Below are 20,460 nucleotides of genomic sequence, written 5' to 3'. Positions count from 1 at the left end.
ACCATCCAAAATGAGCACAATATGCATGTCTACTGATGTGATGTAGAAGTTGGGATATATTACTATAGATGTCAGGTCACAACAACTTTGGCACTCTTGTAATCTAAATCATTCATCTGAAAAAGAAAAAGAAAAATTCAAGCAGAAGGTAATGGAGTCTCAATGATCTGTCTTGTTTATTTATTTGGTGGAAGACAAAACCAATACAGGACTTTTGTTCCTGAAGACTTCCAAAAAGATTTAAAATATAAATAAGTGTTGAGAAAGTAACATTTTTTTCCCACCCATGAGGAGGATTAGAGGCATTCTGATGCTCGTCTATCTCCTAACATTGACTTTCTTTTTAGGTTTCAAGTATACATTCTTGCAGTTCCCTTTTCTTGTAACCCTGTTGTCTATACATGTAGTAAATTTTTTTCCCCTAAATGAATGAAGGAAAATCAATTCCAATTTTCCTAATGGTGAGAGAGCAATTAAGGGTTCTAGACTAAGGTGTATTTTTTCCGTTGGCCTTCATTGTTAACAGTTTCGATCAACCTTCTTTACCAGTGTGTTCCTTTCAAATGTCTGAAATAACATCTGAAAATTTTGATAGATCAATAGGGAAATCATCTAGTTCTAACAGGAATCCTTTTCTTCAGATTTGTACATATAAGCTAAACATCAAACAATTCCTGAGAGCTTGGTTTGAAAAGTTCATGAAAGCAGTCTACAAGTTGGGATGCACAAAAGGTTAAGAAAATCATGCTCCATTCTATAAGCATGCTGAATACAAGTAAAAGGAAAGAGAAACAACAAACCAACTAAAACAGCCCTTTGAAAACAAGTCAAGACAATTAATAAATGTTTTCTAAAAACACCATATTTTCTGTTTTTAAGAGCAAAAAAAACTATTTTCTATTTCCATCTGTCAAAAGTATTTTCCAGTTATTTTGGTCCAAAAAACAAAAAACTGTTTGAAAAAACAATTGTTAAATAGAGCCTAATGCTTTTGTTTTATTCATAAGGAGGATTCTAGAGATTCCCCAGTTCTTGTTTAGAAATTCAAATATCTTCTACTCACTCCTATTGTAGGCAGATTTTTGAGGCTCTTGTCCATTTACAAACATTGACTTTCTTTTTAGATTTCCATTTATGGTAATTTCATGTTTTTGTAGCACTGTTGTGTGTGTTTGTGTGTGTGTGTACACTTTTTTCTAAATGAATCAAAGGAAATCAATTCCAATTTTCCTCAAAAATTTTCTCAAACTTGCTCATGGGAACTTTGTGCAACTGCTCAAACCCATGCATGAGCATCCAAGAGCACAAGATCTAGGCAGAGGGCCCCACCTTTTCACTCTGGCAGATTTGTGCATATCTGCAAAGTGAAGAAAGTAGGAAGCTTGAAATACCATCCAGTAGCCCCACTTTAAAGAGATCTACCCTGGATTTTGTTTCTTAAAGAGGTAAGAGTGCAGACCATCATTTTCTAATCCATACGGGGCATCACATACAAGAAAAATTATAGAAGCCCACACAAATATATAGCAAAAATATAGAACTCACCTGTCCTGTTCGGAAATATAATTTTGTGTAGCCAACTTGATACAGATCAGGAAGGATATTAAATTGCTGAAGAACAGAAACTGATATACTTAATGGATCCTGGTATTCATTGTCCTTCGGAAGTAGAAACCCATACCTAATTATATGCAAGCATATGATAAGAACTATTAAACACTAGTACAAGAAAAAACATTGAAATAAAGGAGGGTGTCATCCTGTACCTTCTTGCAAATTCTTGATGTGTCATTCGAGTAGGATACCCAGATCTTGAGATCCTGACTACCTCCAAAACTCCACAACACCTGAGCTGCTCCAAGACAAAATCCTTTTCATACATGCCAGGAAGCTGTTTATCATTAGGTTTTATGCAATGAATGAAGTGAGGAGAAGTGTTCTCCAACTGCTGCATCAGTTTGAACAGTTGATCCTACAAGCATAAAATGGATTCCTAAAAATTATTGTACAAACATGAGTCTATAAACCAAACAAGTAAGAAGACACCAAAACATAGTAATTCTCGTCCATTTACATGTACACATTGATTGATATTCATCTCATCACAGACGTATAAAGGACCTTCATCAAACAACAAAAAAGCGCATTCTGATTGCCAAGCTACCATATATGCAGGCAAGAATCCAAATAACCACATTAACAGGTACTATGCAAATACTATTTACAATTTTAAATCAATTAAATTGTCAAAAGAGAGTAGAGGTTTTACACATTATTACTTCACATACTGCAGTACTGTTCCAAGTTTCATATTAGGTGGCTTGTAATTGAAAAATAGTTTGTAGCTAAATGCACAGTATATCCAGTTCCAGGAAACAAACATCTTTACCTTAAACTTTGTCCCAACACTTTGCTTCTGGGAATCAAATGCACCTAAGGATAAAGGACTAGCTTGCTTCTGGGAGTGGTCGAGCAAATTGGAGGCAAACAACTGAGGAAGCTTGCAACTACATGATGAGAGGAGTTGGATCGAATCAGAGTGAAGAGGATCTCTGTTCTTTTCCAAGAAGCCACTTGTATCATAAAGAACCTAACAAACCTCCAGATGTCAGTAAATGCGTACACAACGATAAATCCTGATTTTTGAAGGTTTTTCATGAATGAATCAAGCCAGCTCAGACAAGCACAGGGTAATATTTTATAAGCATCAGGCTAGTCAGTAATTGTCGCTAAGCTAATTTGATCAAGATAAGAAAACTCTACAAAACATGTAACCATTAAACCTGTTTAACAAGTGATCAACATCAAGTCAACTAGCCTATGTTTGAATTAACCTAAATGTTTTACCACTGAATCAGATAAATTACAATTTTTGTATACAAGGCCAATTTCAGGATGAGAATTAATTTAGAAATTACAATCATGCAATCATGAATTAGTAAGCAAGGGCACACTGAAATTAAAAGAAATCTGCTGGTATCAAGGATTAAATTTTTGGTTTTGGCATTGGTTTCAATCACGTCAAAATGCAAAATCAATTATCAACTCATTAAAAAGGAAAGAAAATATCTTCTAAATTTCATTGTCTTAATTGGTGTTATTTCAAAATCTTGAAAATTTAAAATTGAAAGAGAACAACAACCTTTTAAATTTAGACAATATTTGAAACCAAAGCTAGCTGCTAGCATATGATTGATTTGTTCTTGCAGTTAATGTGCCAAAATATTAGAAAAATACTTGGTGGAAGGAGATGGCACAAAGGAAATAGGAAGAGTTAGGACTCAAAAGAGCTTGGTCAAATGAGATGGTAGGAAGGAACTAGCAAGGGCTAGGTCTTGGATTGAGCTTTGATCATCTCATCTGAAAACCAATTGGTGTCTAATGAGGATAGGTTAAGCCTTTTATGACATTCAACCACCATTATTTAGGTAACTCGTCTTCAGGTTTAAGAGTGGCATTGTTACACCACAACAATCCCTTCCCCATCATGAAGCTCTCATGGCTCAAAATCCGGTACCAATTCTTGGATTGGATTTTGACCATCTCATTTGAAACCAATTGGTGTCCAATTAGTGTAGGCTAAGCCTTTTATGATATTCGACCATCATCATTTGTGTGACCCATCCCCGGTCTTAAGAGTTGCATTGTTGCACCCCAACACTAAGATTTAGAAAAGGAAAAGCAAGGAGATAAATCATCCCATAATTAATTAGGAAATTTGATCCTCCCAAAACATGTGCTATTTTCAATGTACGTAAGTTTAAATTGCATCCATATTAATCAAAGTAAACTAGATTATTTTAGAATTTGATCCACAAGCCTATGGAACAGTTCTTCATTATTATAATCCCTTTCTCCTCCATACATACACTAAAGGTAGTTGTGACACAAGGGAAAGCATTAATTTCTAAGAGAAATTCTACAATTGTGACCATTATTTTATAAGCCATTTTACTTAAATATTTATTTTTATAAGATATGAGACCTAAAAATTGTATCATGTAAGACCAAGGGAAATCCAAAGCCTCCCTTTATAACGTATATCGTGTTTTGAAATGAGAACTAACCATAATCTAGTCAAAATTGTCATCAGGATAAGCCATCTTAACACACAAGTTGTCAAAAAACCTCCAAAAATCCTGAGCTTAGGACAACTGACCTCTCCAGCATAATGACGAATACTGAAAGCTCCACCGTTTTCTCCTTTATAGCAGGGATTGCCAACCAAATGCTGCTTAAGTTTGTTGGCAAAGGACATATCAGTGGCCATGGGAGCATTTGACTCCTCATCCAATAAAGATAGTAGCCCTAAAGGTTTCTGCAGAATGCATTGTGGTGAAAGTTAATACAATCCACCACACAATAAAGAGTAACTGCTCTCACTATAAAACATATAATCTGGCCTCATATAAAAAGAAAAGATATTATAACAAAGCCCATCCTTAGCACTTAAACTGCAAACCAATATATCACTTAGTTTGTTGAATGATAAGGTGGATACCGGTAATTATTTTTCAAATTTATGAATGACTTATTATACAAATATAGGTAAATTTGCCCTCCTTTATGTATCTCTTTCCATATTTCATGCTATATTTTTATGACATTATTTCTTTATATATATATATATATATATATATATATATATAATATATATATATATATATATAAGTATATAAGTATATAAGTATCAAATTAAATCACCAACTTCACAAAAATATGAGATTTTATGAAAATAAACAAAAGAAAAAAAATGGTAAGAAATCTAACCAAAAAAATTTCAATAATTTTAATAACTTTTTGTAAAAAAATCTTTAACACTTTTTCAAAAATTTTATAATTTATTTAATTAAATTTGAGATTTTTAAAATTTTCAATAATTTTAATAATTTTTCATTATAAAATCTTTAAAACTTTCCCAAAAAAAATTAAATTTATTTATTTGATAAAATGTGAGATTTTTTCAAATCAATAAGTATAAAATCAATTGAAAGTGATAAAATCTTTTGACTTAAAAATCACCTATCATATAGAGTATTATGACGGCAGCACCTTCCCTAACACATTAAGTGTCTTGATATTTAGAGTTTTAATAGAGTCATATGTCAACTTAAATAAAATATAAGTAATTAATAAAAATTTGAAAATTATTATTGTCTACAGTTTAAAGTATTTTATTAAGTTATATTATCTTTAATGGCTAAAACTAAAAATAAAATCAATTATGTGAATAAATTCAAAATCTTCAAATGGAAATGGAAGAGAATATACCATCAAAATTATTTAAATAAAATATCAAATACAAAATTACCAAACTCAATTTTAGGTATATTAAAATATGGAAAATAAATTAAGACAATGTCAGCATGAGAAGAAAATGATAAAAATAGAATAAAAAGGAAAATAAATGTGTAAGGGTAATAGCAGATTTTACAAAATATTTTATTTTCTTTTTAGTTTTCTTTAACTTTATAAAGGAAACATTAACTTTTTAGTTTTACTTAAAATTTATAAAATTATTTTTATTTAAATTTTTTATTAATAGCATTCAAAATGTAATTATACTTTTCTAAATTCAAAAGTAAATATATATTTCTAAGGGCTCATTTAATTTTTAATTTTATTTTTATTTTATTTTTTTAGAGAAATGGGACCTAGGCTTTACACATCACACTAGATATGAAATAGTCTCATTCTCTAGAGAAGTTAATAGTGTGACCAAAGAAATCTACACATGCATTAGCTCATATAATAGAAATACCTTTTCAAAGAGATCTAAACACTCATGATTGTCTTCAAAATCAACTCTTTTCCAATCAATCCCATCCAATTCATATTCCTGAAATAGAATAAACAAGTTAAGACATTGTAATTTTTCTAATCATTACTATTATTGAAATATCTAGTTACCTACTACAAAAACAATCTTAAATACCATAGGAATATCACATTAATCCACTTTAATGATTGGAAACTTGAGAAAGTGGAGAGATTTTTATGCAAATTGAACACTTTGTCAATTAGAAGCAAAGTGGACAAGTTGAGGTAGAAGGAAACCAAGTGTGGCAACTTATCAGTTAAATATATATGCCTCCTTAACCAAGGGGTGTAGAGAGCATTTCCCTACAAGCATGGCGTAGAGTACCTAAGCACCAACAAAGGTAAGCTTCTTTATATGGGAAGCGACTTGGGGCAGAATTCTAGTAGACTAGCTCAAAATGAGAGGATGGTGTTTGCCTAATAGATGTTTCTTGTGCAAAGGTAAGAAAGAATCAACAAACCATTTCCTTCTTCACTGTTCCAAAGCAAGAATGTTGTGGTAGCTGATCTTTTCTCTGGAGTGGTATGGGTGATGCATTCCTTCAGTTAGAGGGAACCTATTGAGTTGGCAGTGCTCATTCATGGGGAATAAGAAGAAAAAAACCCAAAGCTTGTGTTTGTTCTAGACTCCATGGAAGGAAAGAAAGAGGAACCATTTAATGACATCGGGCAGTCAGACCAAGCAATCAAATCTTATTATTTGTGAAGTCATTTGGATTGGGTTAGAGTGTACATAGAAGACCATTCATTGTCCATGACAAAATTTGCAGTTCTATTTCTCATCTACATATATTTTTTTTTATAGGAATTTCTCATCTACATATATCACTAATAATTATTCTCAAATTACTTCCTAAATAGTTCCACTCCACCAAAAGATTGTAGGTTCTCCAAGGGATAACAAATTTACCCACCATATCTTGAATGGAGCACTTTGTTAATGAAAAATGAAACAAGAATTCCCATTACATTTTCATGTAAAATATGGCAAGGAATTGCTATTTTGGATCTTCTTTGCATTTTTTAATCAAGATAAAATTTTCAGAAAGCTTCTGTATACTCGTGTCATGAATGACCAACAACTCCAATGGTATAAATAGAGTTTAGATGCATACCTCCTGTTCGAGTTTAAGTAGATGACGATTGAAATGCTGTTGCAGCCTCTCATTTGCATAGTTTATACAGAGTTGTTCAAAGCTGTTCTTCTGAAAATTTGAAGATAAGATCCTTGTGAGTGTTATAATCATATTCCATTAGAAACATAACTAAGCAGATAAATGTGAATTGTATACCTGAAATGTCCCAAAGCCATACATATCTAGGATACTTATGGATCTCCCAGTGGGTCGTTTGCCCACTTCAAGAGATTTGTTGATTTGTACTACAATCCAATCAAATAAGCTTGCATATATGAATTTCGCCATCGCATCTCTTGCATCAATTGCCTAAATAAGAGAAATATAATGTCTCTGCTTGAAATTTACATGCACATCAAATCCAGGTGTGTGTGTGTGTGTGTGTGTGTGTGTGTGTGTGAGAGAGAGAGAGAGAGAGAGAGAGAGAGAGCACAGAGAGAACAGACAGTTTTCGGATAACTATTTAACAGACCTGCTGCAACGTTAATTTTTTGGCAGCATCACCATTCCCAGCTTTGACTTTATTGGTAGATAAAGATAACATCAGCTCCTGGGCACTGCAACCAATCAACCGGGCAGCACAGGTAACAGCTGCCAAAAAATACACAAAAAGAAAAAACCCATAAAGAAGGCTGTGGTTATCTCTGTATAAGCACCTCATGTGGCACCATTTTATTTAGATAGAATTCAGAAGCATGCACACAAATGAACATAGAACAGAAGTTTTCTCAAAGTTCACATAGAGATAGAAACAACAATGGGAAATAAAATAAAATAATAATCATTAGGACTAGCACAAACTTCTGGTTATGATGGAAAAGGCATATGGATGAGTATTCTTATATAGGTGAGAATACAAAAATTACTCAAATGTCTTTCTAAAATTATTACATTGAAAGAAAAAACTACCACCTAGCAAAAATCATGGCATTTAAGAGATCTAGAATTCCAGATCCTTTCTTCTTATCTTTTCATAAAGGGCATCCAATTCGCAATACCATACATCTAACTCCCCAAGTTTAACACCTAAACTCTCAAAAGCCTTCTGCCATATCCCCTTCATCAAGAACCCCAGGGGTCCAGCTGGATTGCCAGACTTCTGCACAATTTGTTGAAGGCTTGAAGCAACATTACAAGCAAAAAAAAGAGACCTTTTTCAACCAATGGCCCAGAGAATAATTTCATGTGTGATTGGATAGCATACACATGGGTGTGAACAAACTAATCATCTGACACCCTTTAGCTCACAGAACCGTACGACAGGGGGTGTAAGCAATAGGAATCAAGAATAGGATAATTGTTGATTTTATTTTTATACATAACTAATGACTTCACCGTTCATTTTATACCATATGGTATAGAGGATTAAGCCTCAAAATAATCTCATGGTCAAACTTCAGGCTTTCAAACCCATTCCATTCTCAATTATCTATGATATTTACCACAGTGATTAGCAACTTTAATTCCATGTTCAAACTTGCAGTAGCTGCGAATATTTCACCCAATACAATTGCACATCTAAAAAAAATATAAAAAACACTAAAAATAAATAAAAAATAACTAAAGCAGGACAAATGATACTTCCAGGTAACAAGTTAAGCTTATTTGTCCATGGATGTGCCCAACATACAGTATTTCTGCTCAAAGCCAATTACCATGTTGTTCCTGAACTTCACATGTGTGGAATAAATGCATTTGGTTTATGATAAAATAAAATAAAATAATCCAAGATGATAACAACTAATGATTAGAGTTGAAAGCTCGAAATGAGATATCTCAAAAACACCAGGTGCAAAGCATCCATCACAAAAGTAGCATGCAAAACCAAATATAGAGAGCTTACCTTCATTAGCAACCACCTCCACATGATTTTCACTGTCAACTACTTGAAATGATATGTTTCCCAGCCATAACACTGCAGCAAGCATTGAAAATGCATGCTCTTGATCTTCTTTGCAAATTTGAACAATATCTAAGGCTCCCTGGTGAAATACAAAAATAACCCAAAAAAATGGCACTTAGGATACATAAATGAAATAGGTAATAAAAAGACCAAAAAAAAAAAAAAAAAAAGGTTATCCTTAAGGGTTTGTAACACCTAAATCTTAGTTACCATAAGCACATGAAATTTCCGAGCATCATCCACATCATCAATTGCCAAGCAGTTGCTTTGATTAAGATAGTGGTACTCACTAGCCATTTTAATGTTCAGTTTATCTGTGAAGGAAAACATAAAGCAAATCTTTGCATGAGACAATAAATTCTTTACAAACTTGGTAAGAGAAATGAATTGCATGTTCATTGAGAGAAGTCCATCACTTATCGAATTGATTACAGTAGTGCAGATAAATTAGCTTTATGAAATGCAACAGCTATAATGCAACTTTTTTAAAATATCAGATTTCGAAACACAAGGTGCAAAATCAAAGACCACCACAATTATTACTGTTAAACTACAAACTTTCCTAAAAGCTCAGGCTGTTAGGATATGGGCCTGGAATGTGCATGGAGAAACAAATCAGCAGCAGTTATAGATAAATAGATGCATGAGAAACAAATTAGCAGTGGTTACAGAATAAGCAGCAGTTAGGGACACAGAGATGGAAACAATACCAGTAGAAGAGACTCAAACTCAAGAGCTCTAGTTAACCATAGCTCTAATACCACGTTAAGCTACCATTTCATAAAGATTTAAGCTGTTACAATATGAGCCTACAATGTACACCAGGCTAACAATTACCATATCAAAACTGTCAGACAAAGACATTGAAAGAAACCTAACCCACCTCTTCCACTAAAAACATGGCTCATTCTATAGGAAAAAACGATGTGCATTTGAGGGCTCCAAGTAGGAAGATCAACCAGTTCAAAAAGGTTGAGCGATTTTAATAGACCTCCACATTTATGTATATCTAGAGTAACTTCCCATAACATTTGATAAAAATCCTCTGTGCAAGATATTAAGTGGTGAGTCCTAACCATCAGGTTGTGTGTCATATGCCATGAAAATTACAAGCAGCTTACAATTCATGCACAATGAGGTTTCAGCTTCCTAAACTTCAGAAGAACCCATATAATAGAGCATAGGGGTTTTAGAGGCTAACTACACAACTGTTTTGTTTTTTCACCATGTAAAATGTGTAAAAGTAGGCATGTTCACATTTGTCAACAACACAATAGTTGCATAGAAACAAACACAAGCACACAAGGCACAAAAAATTAGCAGGATGGAAAAACAATGAAATTACAACCTTTGAGAATGGATGGAGCACCAGCACAAAGTTGATAAAAGATGTGGTATGACCTCTCCCCATCAGCGAGCTTAACTACTCTAGACTGCTCAAAGGAGACATGATATTCAAAATTGGCACTTGATAATAAATAGAAAGTCTAAGATAAAGCCCATATAGAACAATGAGTTACCTTTTCTAGCAGAACTATCCACAATTATCATTGTTAAATTGGCATTTGAGATGCACATGCAAGGTTGTAGGAGTGAATCATGTTGATTAGTATAACTGAAAAGATAATAAAAAAGAGTAGTACATTCTAAAAGAAATATATTCACTGCAATCGTGCTTACAAGTTTGGATTTTAGCACCACATATTTTCCCAAATGTACTAAAATGAAGTTCAATTGACTTCCCCTGCACCATTTCAAAATGAATGTAAACCAGTTAACTTTTTGAAAAATCCAAATAAAAAAAGAATCAAATAAAGATAAACCTAGGACTACCTTTAGTCATGAATAGGAGAAAGAAATGAGAGAGAAAAACTCACAAATCGACTAGAGTTGTTATTCCTTGATGTTTTTGCATTCCCAAATGCTTCTAGGATACAACTTGTCTGAGCGAGTTCATTCTCTATCCCATCGCTGCCACCACCAAGTGCAGCCAGGTATTGCATTGCAATTTTTGCTGTCTCAGTTTTTCCAGCACCAATTTCGCCACTGGAAGATAAAATTTCGATGATCACCTCATGAAACACTAAAAATGGGCTTAAAGGCTCAATATATTAAACATTGAAAACGAACTGCAACAGAAGTATCCATAAAGAAGCTCCCATTTTACAGTAAAATGATAGGAAGATACTCCAACTGACCTTATGATGATGGATTGATTTACTTCATCTGCAACATAAACAACAACAGGTTTAGGAAAAAAATGAATGCTTCACATATAAGTTATGTGTGAGTACGGAAAATAAAATTTTTTTCTAGTTAAAATAAGTATGGTTACAGTCACCTCTCATCATCTCATCATAAGCAATGTCTGCTATTGCATAAACATGAGGGCTATCTTTAACTTTCTGGCTATATGCTGTGACAAAGTCATTCCCATAAATTGGGACATCTTTGAAGGGATTGACTGCAATCAAAAGAGGCCCTGCTTTACTCTACAGAAAGGAAAAAAAGCAACTACCAGTAAATGAAGTGTGGAAAAGGAAACATCATTTCATTGGCAAGCACAGATAAGGCGTCTCAGTTGTACTTACATAAATGATATCATGAGAATATCTGTACTGAAGATTGTGTACAACTGATGGTTCATTCAAATAACTAAGCTGTATGAGATCATCCACACCCACAAGGACATCTGGGTTTGCAGGTAAAATCTCTCCTGTTGACACTTTGACAACCTGTGTAATGTGATAATATAACTACGTAAGTATGAGGAATCCACACTTACTCAAGTGCTTGGGATTAAAGAATGAGATCAAAGAGTATATGAACTCACACTCCCATCTGAGAGCAAAACAAGCGCTTCCTCGCCTGTTGTTGATTGTACAGTTCCTGATTCCCACTGCCCACTTGGGAGCCGACACCAGACAGGAAGTTTCTGAACACATTTCAAAGTAAATGTATGTTTAGCATATTAATGATCTATGCAGCTAAGCGTTATTTTAAAGAGAGATTCAATTATAAGGTTATTTGAGGATTACAAAGAAAAATGGAGGGGCTAACACACCCCATGAGAAAATGTAAACAAATCCAGCAGGTCCTAGAGCTTGACCTAAACATTTAACGCCAATGAACACTGAAACAGTAATTGCATAAACTACACAAACATTGATACAGAGAAGGATGTTGACCTCCAAGAAAACAGAAAAGTACCAAGGCTTCTGATGCTAGGACCTCCAGAAAAGTACATGGGTTGGGTACAGGAATTCCTCATGGCCTAAGGCAAAAATTCAAATGATCCAGTTATGTAGCTTACAAGCCATCCAGTTTCTTTTTCATTAAAAAGGAGACCCGCTCTTCACAGGACCAGGAAAACCAAGGTGTCTGAACCTTACCAAAGAACTATTGAATCTAGTAACCCCAGGAATAGAACCTAGAACCTCGCTTTTCTGAGTGGGTGCCACTAATTGAGATATCCAACAGGGCATAGCCTATGATCCATTCATTAGAGACTAACAAAAGAAAAATGAGTCTTTCTCTTTCACAAATAGACTAAAAGGATGTTAAAGCAAACACTTCATCAAATAGGGGAGTCAAATAAACTACAGGCCCGTATAAAACAGAAGTCCCCACTCTGAAACTACACAATCGGATTAAGCAACAAATTCACAGAATGAAGTAAAACTAGCTGAAGCTGGATTTTCAGCACAAAGCAGCCGAAAAGGCCCACCAAGACAAACCCAGTGCTAATCAAGAACTTAACATTTCCTATAAGCTCCGGAAGTCTCAAACCCAGAACTCCCCATAAAACTTCAACTACATTTTCATCTCTAATTCTAAAGAAGCTCTATATGATGTCTGTCTTAATCTCATTTAAAATGCTGAATCCATTGCAGCCATTCATGACGGTAAGGTGCCATATTTTCTCAAAGTCATTGAAAATTAGCTCCTCTTGCAAGAATTGAAGAACCAAACACATTTTCTAAGAACCAAAAATTCTTCTGAGCAACACAAAAAACTTGGAAACAGAACTAATAACAATCAAACGACAAAATCTAAAGTTTTTTGGGGTATTCAATTACCTTCTTAACAAAATACCCGACGTTATCATCCCATTCAGTCTCCTTCCTCGACCTCGGCGAGGTAAGTGTCGACCTCGGCGATGTCAGAGCAGACCTCGGAGATGTAAGTGTGGACCTCGGCGACGTAAGTGTACAGGCAACGGCCTTCTCTTCCACCGCCTCAACGTACGGCAAATCACCGGGCTGAACAGCCTTCATCCTCTTCTTGCTTCCCAAACCGCCTCTTCTGAGCCCTAGTTCTCTCTCCTTCCTCTTCACATCTTCCTTCCCTTGAGCCCCTCCTACAGGACTATCCAGTCCAGCATTGCCCCCTCTAACCTTGAAGTCTACCGGCAACGACCGCCTGGTAGAAGGCAGCCGCATCGACCTCGACGTCGGCCGCGCCGGCAGCGCTGGCGGCAAGTCCTTCGGCTTCTCGTCCCTTTTCCGGAGCGAATCCAGCATCTCCTCCAGCGAGCTCCGCACCACCGTCGGCGACGATACCGACAACATCGTCGCAGAAACAAAAAAAATCCACTCGCAAAAACAAAACAAAACCTAATTCACAAAAGCCGCAGAATCCCCACTCTCACTCGTCAAATTGCACCACCATCCCCCAAACACACAATCCCAAGAGCCCTAATTCGGATCAGAACCCGAAATTCCGAAAACAGGTCCCCAAAACTCGTCGCGAAAATTTTCAATTCCCGGAAACAAAAACGCTGCAAATTGATGTTCGGAAACGATTAGTATTCTAGAAATCAACCATGGCGTGGATTCTTAATACTTCGAACGGTTAATACCAAGGAAGGAAAAGGCCGTTGAGGAACCAGACTTGGAGAAAACAGAAACGTTGGGAGCCATTTCACGGCTTTTTAAGAAAACTGAAACGAAAACAGAAACAAAAAGCTGTTGCGGTTGTTTTCGAAAAACAAAATATTCGAAACTTGGATGGGAGATTTTCCCTTTGTTGTTGTTGTTGCTTTAAGATTTTGTTTCCAGGAATTCAAATTTTCCAGGTGGGTAAGTGCATTTCTTTGGAAAGCCGTTTGGATCTGATAAATGTCAATAATTATAAATAAATAAATAAGTAAAATAATATTTTTTAAATATTTAAATTTTCAAATTAACAATATTTCCGACAACATTTGGGACCTGAGAGTCATGAAGCCTTGGATTTGGTAATGGCCCTGGTTTTGGGTGTAATTACAGTTTTGGGATTTTTATTTTTTCAATTCCCACTATGCCCTTCTTGGTTGTCTGGTACACAATCACCTTTTGGAAACAATAGGGTTGAGTAAAGTACCCTTGTGCTTTTGGTGACAGAGGTTTTTTCTTTTTCTTTTAATAAAATTTTATTTTACAATTTTTAAAAAATTTAGATAATCATTTAAATGGCATAGTCCAATTTTTCCCCTAAATTTCAAATTTTTACAATTTAGTTTCAAAATGGTTAAAAGTATGTGGAAATATAACAATAGGTTACACCCGTCCCACCATTATTGCGATGGGTTTAAAATTTAAATAAATGGATTAGGGGTAAGTTTAAAATTTTCGTAAAACATGAAATAAATTGGGAGTTGAGTTTGGGTATTATCTCATCTCATCCCTAATTACAAATAAAATTAATTTAATTTAAATTTTTTTAATATAAAATAAGTTATAAAATGTTATAATATTTTAATTATTTATAAAATATATTTATTTTAATATAATTAAAAAATTTAAAAAAAAAAAACAGAAGGAAATGGGGAGATGGGGTATGGAAAATTCGCATACCCTACCCCGATTTAATTTTTTAATGAAACAATAATTAAAATTATTTTAAATAAATGAAATGTGGTTAAGATGGGAGCAATTCATCCTAAATCTGCATCATTATCATCCTTAGTCACTATTCTATTTTAATCTATTATATTTTATTAAAGATTACCTAATTTTAAAATATAATATTTGTTTTATATTTCTAAAAAATGCCTTTGAAATTTGTGATTTTTTTTGGGTTATAATATCTTGAAATAGCAATTTTGATTACAATATTAACATTTCCAAGTATATTATATATATTCTATTTATTTGAGATGCAGATATAATATGGTAACCCAAAATTATGATTAATATAATTTTATAAATATAAATTTGGAGAAAAAGAAACTATGATATAATGTAATGACCTCAATACTAGGTAAGAAAATCTAAAGGATAATAAGCTCTTTTAAGAATCTAATAACTAATAAGATTTAAAACTTCATGTTGTAACGGTTGAATTGACATGCTGGCAATCTTATTGATTATTTAATAAAAAATTAATATAACGGCTAGATTCAGCCTTGCCCCCACAAATTTCTTAGTATTCTTCACAACCAAAAGGTATAATCTTCTTTTTAAATTTTTTGTTAAATTAAATAATATACTTTTTCATCATTTAATATAAGAAGCTGTTTAAGAACGGTTTTTAAAAAATTAAAAATTGGTTTTAATGGAGGGAAGTGCTTTATTATAAAAAAAAAAAATAAACTAAAAAAGTTTTAAATTTTTAAAACATCATTTAAGACGTAATTAAAACACATTTTTATAATATAACCATTAAATTAATTTTATGATCGCATAAGTGGAGGACTATAAAGACAAACAAAATTTGAATTCCCGAGACCCGTCAAACCTGATATTATATTCAACATCAATTTAAAAAAAATATTAAAAAATTTTGGTTTAGTGTACATATCATAACTCCATATAAAATTTTAAAAAAAAATCTTTAAATTTGATTCAAAACAAAAATTGTGACAAATTGAGAATGGATCAACTCTCGTTTCACATATACAATAATGTCTTTTACTTAGTATTTTAACCAAGGATATTGGACCACAAGTCAAGTGATTAGGGGAAAGAAAATGATTGAAAAAGACGAATGAAAAAAAGAAAAGGAAATATGAAATTGACCACATGGTCCCTCTCAATAATTAGCGTTCTAGTATGAGTTTCATACTATTATGATTGGGTTGGTAAGCATGTAAATACCCTGCAAATAAAGGGGTACATCCAATATTTCACTTCACATAAGGGGGTGGTGGTTGATTAGCTTTGCCCTTGGGCAAACGTGTTTGTCCTTGGGCCCTTTTTTCAAATTGGCTAAGAAACAAAAGTCTTCTTGTTCCAACTGCTTGTGGGTTGGGATCCATGAAATACAAAAAATTAATATATATATATATATATATATATATATATATATATATATATATATATATATATATATATATATATATATTGACTATTTGATGAATGTCACCTTGTAATATTGGAGGGAAATTTAAAATAATTTGAAACATTTTCCAATCAAACAAAGTTTTGCGTTATCAATTCTTCCAATTTTTGGCATTATTGTTGTTTGTTTTCAAATGCATTAACAATCAAAATTTTGAATCTTTCATCCGTGTTAACAAAGATTTTGAATAATCAACAAATCTTACATATATTTTTATTTTTATCATTTTTTAATAGGTAAAAGATTAATTAATATGAAAGTCAATAAAATATTATTTTTTATACAATTTTTATTTATGATTTTAGGAAACGTTTCTAATATTTTTAATATTATAAAATAAAAATTTTAAAATTTAAAATATATAAAAAAAATTAGAAACATTCATACTAACTCTAACAAAAATTATTATTATTATATATTAAATGCAAAATATTTTAAATATTCAATAATTTCATATATGTAAATGACCGCATATTATATAATGCATGTATCCAATAGGTCAACAAAAAAAAGGATATTAAGTAAAATTATTTTACTTATTGAAATTGATAGGGTTAAATGGGTAATTTCAAGTAGGCAAAAATGTTTAATTATTATAATCATATTATAAAATTGACCCGCTAATGATAACGGTAACATGGTGCCCCACGATTGGAGGGGAAAAGGCATTAAGTTAGGTAGATGGACAAGTCAAATGCAAGTGGCAGGGCAACATTATCTTATCCACCAAATAAATCACCTAATCCCATAACTCTTGGAGCTTAATGCTTTGTTGTTTTCCATTTTAGTGTAAAGTCCTCAAAAATCTTCCGTTTGGTATTCCATACATTTATTCAAGGCTATGGGTATGAACCTTATTTATTTAATTTTATTGGTGATGTACAATGATGAGAAGCCCTAAGGTCCCGTGATTGTTGGGCATGGTCTCATTGAAGCATGGTCCCTTGAATTTTGTGACTTGTTTTAATGTGTTGGGTGTTCATAAGTGTTGTATTTAATTAATGAGTCGTATTAGGTCAAATTTATGTTAAGATCGCAATAAAGAGGGGCATCCAAAGTGGTTATGGATTCTTAAGTCTCTTAAATAATTTCAGAGATGTCGGAAAGAGTTATTTTAAACAAATTTTTATCATTTTTTTTATAAAATTTTATTTGATAACTTAAATATATATATATATATAATAAAATAAAAACCTTTGTTTTTACTAGATCACTGAGGATGTACTATGTGCTTATTTATGATATAAAAACTCTCAAAGCATTATTTACATTTTCAATTGATTTTCATAATACTATTAAAAAAATTATAAAAACTTTTTAAATGTTTTTTAAAAATAACCTATTTTAAAAAGTTGTTTCGGTTATTTCTTGCTTTAGAAAAATATTTTTTATTTTAAAGAAAAAAGTATTTTCAATAATAATTCTTATGTGATCGGCCTCTTGCATGGGTGTGTGTTTCATCCTCCAATAAGGATCAAGTGGGAAGGAGTTGCATGTCTAGTACAAACCATATTAGATTGTATAAGTTTGTTCGAATTCAAGGGTTGAGGAGAAGCCATAAAAAAGCATACCTTTAGTTAGACACGAGTACACGACTATAGTGGTTATTCTCATAGAATGAGGTATTAGTCAAATGTAGGCGCTCCACTATAATGGATGTTTCCTATAGAGTCTAGTATCGTTAACACAAAAAAGTTATCGACATTTAAAATCTATATGAATAACTTGTCTCGCTTGTAGAAAGCATATTTGATGATTCCTGATTGTCAAGTAAGACAATTTTGAATAGCCAATGAAGGTCTTGATATGTTTATATGTCACTTGAAAACTTTAATTCTCTTATCAATGACATCTTCAAAATCTACTAATATGTTAACACAATAACTCTTAAATCCATCCATATTAGACACTCGAGCTCTATTATAAGACATGCATATTTGTTCTTGTAAAATCATTGGAAACTCACGCACTAGGATAAAAGGTTGGGTTGTAAGTCTAGTATCAATCTCTTTTCTAACCATCTCTTTTTTTCCATGCAACCCTTAGTAACTAATGTTCAAAGATGTGTATTTGACTATCGTGTTATTACCTTTTGTGTATTAAAGAAAATGCAATATATGAGTTCATCTTAATAAAATTGAGAAGTCATTAGACTCACCTACTAATACCTTCTCCAAGACCTCATATACCAATAATTCATAAACACGATACTAATCATTTTAACTAATTTCAAAGAATCGCAAAAGTCTAATCCAAAATGACATAGTTTCTTCGATATTTAAGTTAATGTTAGAAAATAAAAAATGAAATCACATCAAAACTACCCGGTCAAAACGACACTATTAGAAAAGTCATCCATTGATGGACAAAATTTGGAGGGTTGGTAGGACAAGAAATTATACTTTGTGTCATTTGTTTAAAAATCACCATTCCAAGAACACAAATCTCTAAAGAATTAAGAAATGAAAATAGACAATTATGAAGAAGAAATCTCATAATGGTGGTAGTAAGCAATGAAATATAATAATGCAAGGCATAGGGACTCCACCATGGACCTCCTCTGGATCAGCAACATCTGTCTAAAAAGTAGAGGGTTCATGAGAATGTCCCCCCGATGGAGCCCAAGGCGGTGTACCGAGGTTTTTTTGTCTTCAATATAATACTGGGTTTTACCCATATGGACTCAAGATTGCTAGGTAAAAAACAAAGTTTCAGATGAATGTGGCTCAGCCTCAGATTGAGATTGATTTTCCCTTTTGGTAGGGAGTTCTGCAATAATTACAGCATGTGTCAGAAGCTCTGAGTCCATTCATACATAGACCATAAAACCCATATTTTCTTCTTTCCAAAGAAAAATATGGATTTGAGCTTTTGTTTGTTTGCATGGAAAATGAAAGAAAAAGAGGCATGGAGTCTTCCTCATGCAATTTTTATATGTATATTACTTTATACTTCTTTTATATTTTTTTAGTTTCATTTATTTGTCGTATGTAACTTTTAGTGTGGAGATCGTAAATTTAGTAAATATCAAATTAATAACCTAAATTTTTTTATATATATAAAGATATTATGAATATTTTTTATTTGAAAAAAAGAGAAAAAAATTAAAATTAATAAATTATTTTTATATATTGTAAATTTGTTTTATTTATTTTACAAGGTATTATAAAAAATAATATTCTTTTCTTAAAAAGGAGAATTCAGACTTGAAACAAAGGATTTTTTTTTTATTATAAAAAATAATTTTTAGAAAACTTGTTTTGAGAATGAAGTATTTTTTTTAGAATGTATTTTAATTATTTTTTTAGGGTTGTTTTAAAAAATTAATTATATAAATATGAAAAATGATTTAAAATAAAAAATAAAAAATAAATTTATTTTTAAAAAGTCATTAAAAATACAAAAAAAAAAACATATGAAGACCCGAGGCTTTGAACAACCAAATATACTTTTAATTTAGAAAAAATATTAAATAATTAATTTTTTAAACTGCACAATGGGTTTTTAATGATTTTTTTCATAATAAACATAAATATGAGAAAATATTTTTTCTTAAAATTTTTTTGTATTTTCTAAAAATCACACATACTATAAATTTTACAAAGAAGAATGAAAATAGGTAAGAAAATGTAAAGTTATCAAAAAAAATTATGAAAATCAACCATCGCCTAAGATATTTGAAAACCATTTTTTTTCCTGCATTTTCTCATCAACCAAACAGGGCAAATGGGCATGAACAAGAATTTAGGATCCCTGTTCTAATTCCTTTCATTTGGTAAGATGTCCTTTAATCATTGACCATCATTTTTGAGGAAAATGAAGCTTCTGCAGCTTATTTTATTAATTGGTTCCCAACTGGGCTACTAAAGGTTACACCTCTGAAAGTTCCCTGTTTGATTGATCAACACAGTCAACCCCATCACCAAACACCACCATAAATCAAACTTTAGGGTACCCTACACATGGGTCCCCCCATTTTTTTTGCCCTCCCTTTAATCAAAAGCTGTTGCCTTTCTTTTTCAAAAGCCTGCTTCATAGATAATGAGTTTCCCTATCAATATGTACCATGGAAACATGGGCCATCATTGTTTTGTGTTGTATTCTCATAGATTTAATGTCCACACTATAAATTTATTACGAAAATGGTGTTCATTAAAATTTCATATTTATTTTGAAATAATGATTTAAATTAATTTTAAGTTAAATTATTTTATATTTAATTTATATTTTAATTAATAAGGCTATTTAATAAACTTAAATCAATTTTTTTTCTTCTAA

At 32.2% G+C, this 20,460-nt stretch overlaps 1 protein-coding gene across 1 annotated transcript in view; it reads right to left on the bottom strand.

The window, feature by feature from the left end:
* Positions 1 to 13,956, bottom strand: part of LOC117909191 (myosin-2) — a 31,873-nt gene extending 17,917 nt beyond the window's left edge. The window contains exons 1-19 of the mRNA XM_034823115.1: positions 12,939 to 13,956; positions 11,693 to 11,794; positions 11,451 to 11,594; positions 11,201 to 11,351; positions 11,058 to 11,085; positions 10,737 to 10,905; positions 10,540 to 10,603; positions 10,380 to 10,393; positions 10,208 to 10,292; positions 9,070 to 9,173; positions 8,800 to 8,938; positions 7,429 to 7,547; positions 7,113 to 7,265; positions 6,936 to 7,025; positions 5,762 to 5,839; positions 4,160 to 4,318; positions 2,390 to 2,590; positions 1,767 to 1,972; positions 1,546 to 1,681 (exon numbers count right to left, since the gene is read on the bottom strand). Of these exons, the coding sequence (XP_034679006.1) occupies positions 1,546 to 1,681; positions 1,767 to 1,972; positions 2,390 to 2,590; positions 4,160 to 4,318; positions 5,762 to 5,839; positions 6,936 to 7,025; positions 7,113 to 7,265; positions 7,429 to 7,547; positions 8,800 to 8,938; positions 9,070 to 9,173; positions 10,208 to 10,292; positions 10,380 to 10,393; positions 10,540 to 10,603; positions 10,737 to 10,905; positions 11,058 to 11,085; positions 11,201 to 11,351; positions 11,451 to 11,594; positions 11,693 to 11,794; positions 12,939 to 13,430 (2,634 nt within the window). The 5' untranslated portion in view covers positions 13,431 to 13,956. The remainder of the gene's footprint in view (positions 1 to 1,545; positions 1,682 to 1,766; positions 1,973 to 2,389; positions 2,591 to 4,159; positions 4,319 to 5,761; positions 5,840 to 6,935; positions 7,026 to 7,112; positions 7,266 to 7,428; positions 7,548 to 8,799; positions 8,939 to 9,069; positions 9,174 to 10,207; positions 10,293 to 10,379; positions 10,394 to 10,539; positions 10,604 to 10,736; positions 10,906 to 11,057; positions 11,086 to 11,200; positions 11,352 to 11,450; positions 11,595 to 11,692; positions 11,795 to 12,938) is intronic.
* Positions 13,957 to 20,460: the final 6,504 nt, after the last annotated feature.

This window comes from Vitis riparia, chromosome 19, assembly GCF_004353265.1.
Source record: "Vitis riparia cultivar Riparia Gloire de Montpellier isolate 1030 chromosome 19, EGFV_Vit.rip_1.0, whole genome shotgun sequence".
Lineage (NCBI taxonomy): Eukaryota > Viridiplantae > Streptophyta > Magnoliopsida > Vitales > Vitaceae > Vitis > Vitis riparia.
This window is presented reverse-complemented; position numbering and strand designations above follow the sequence as displayed.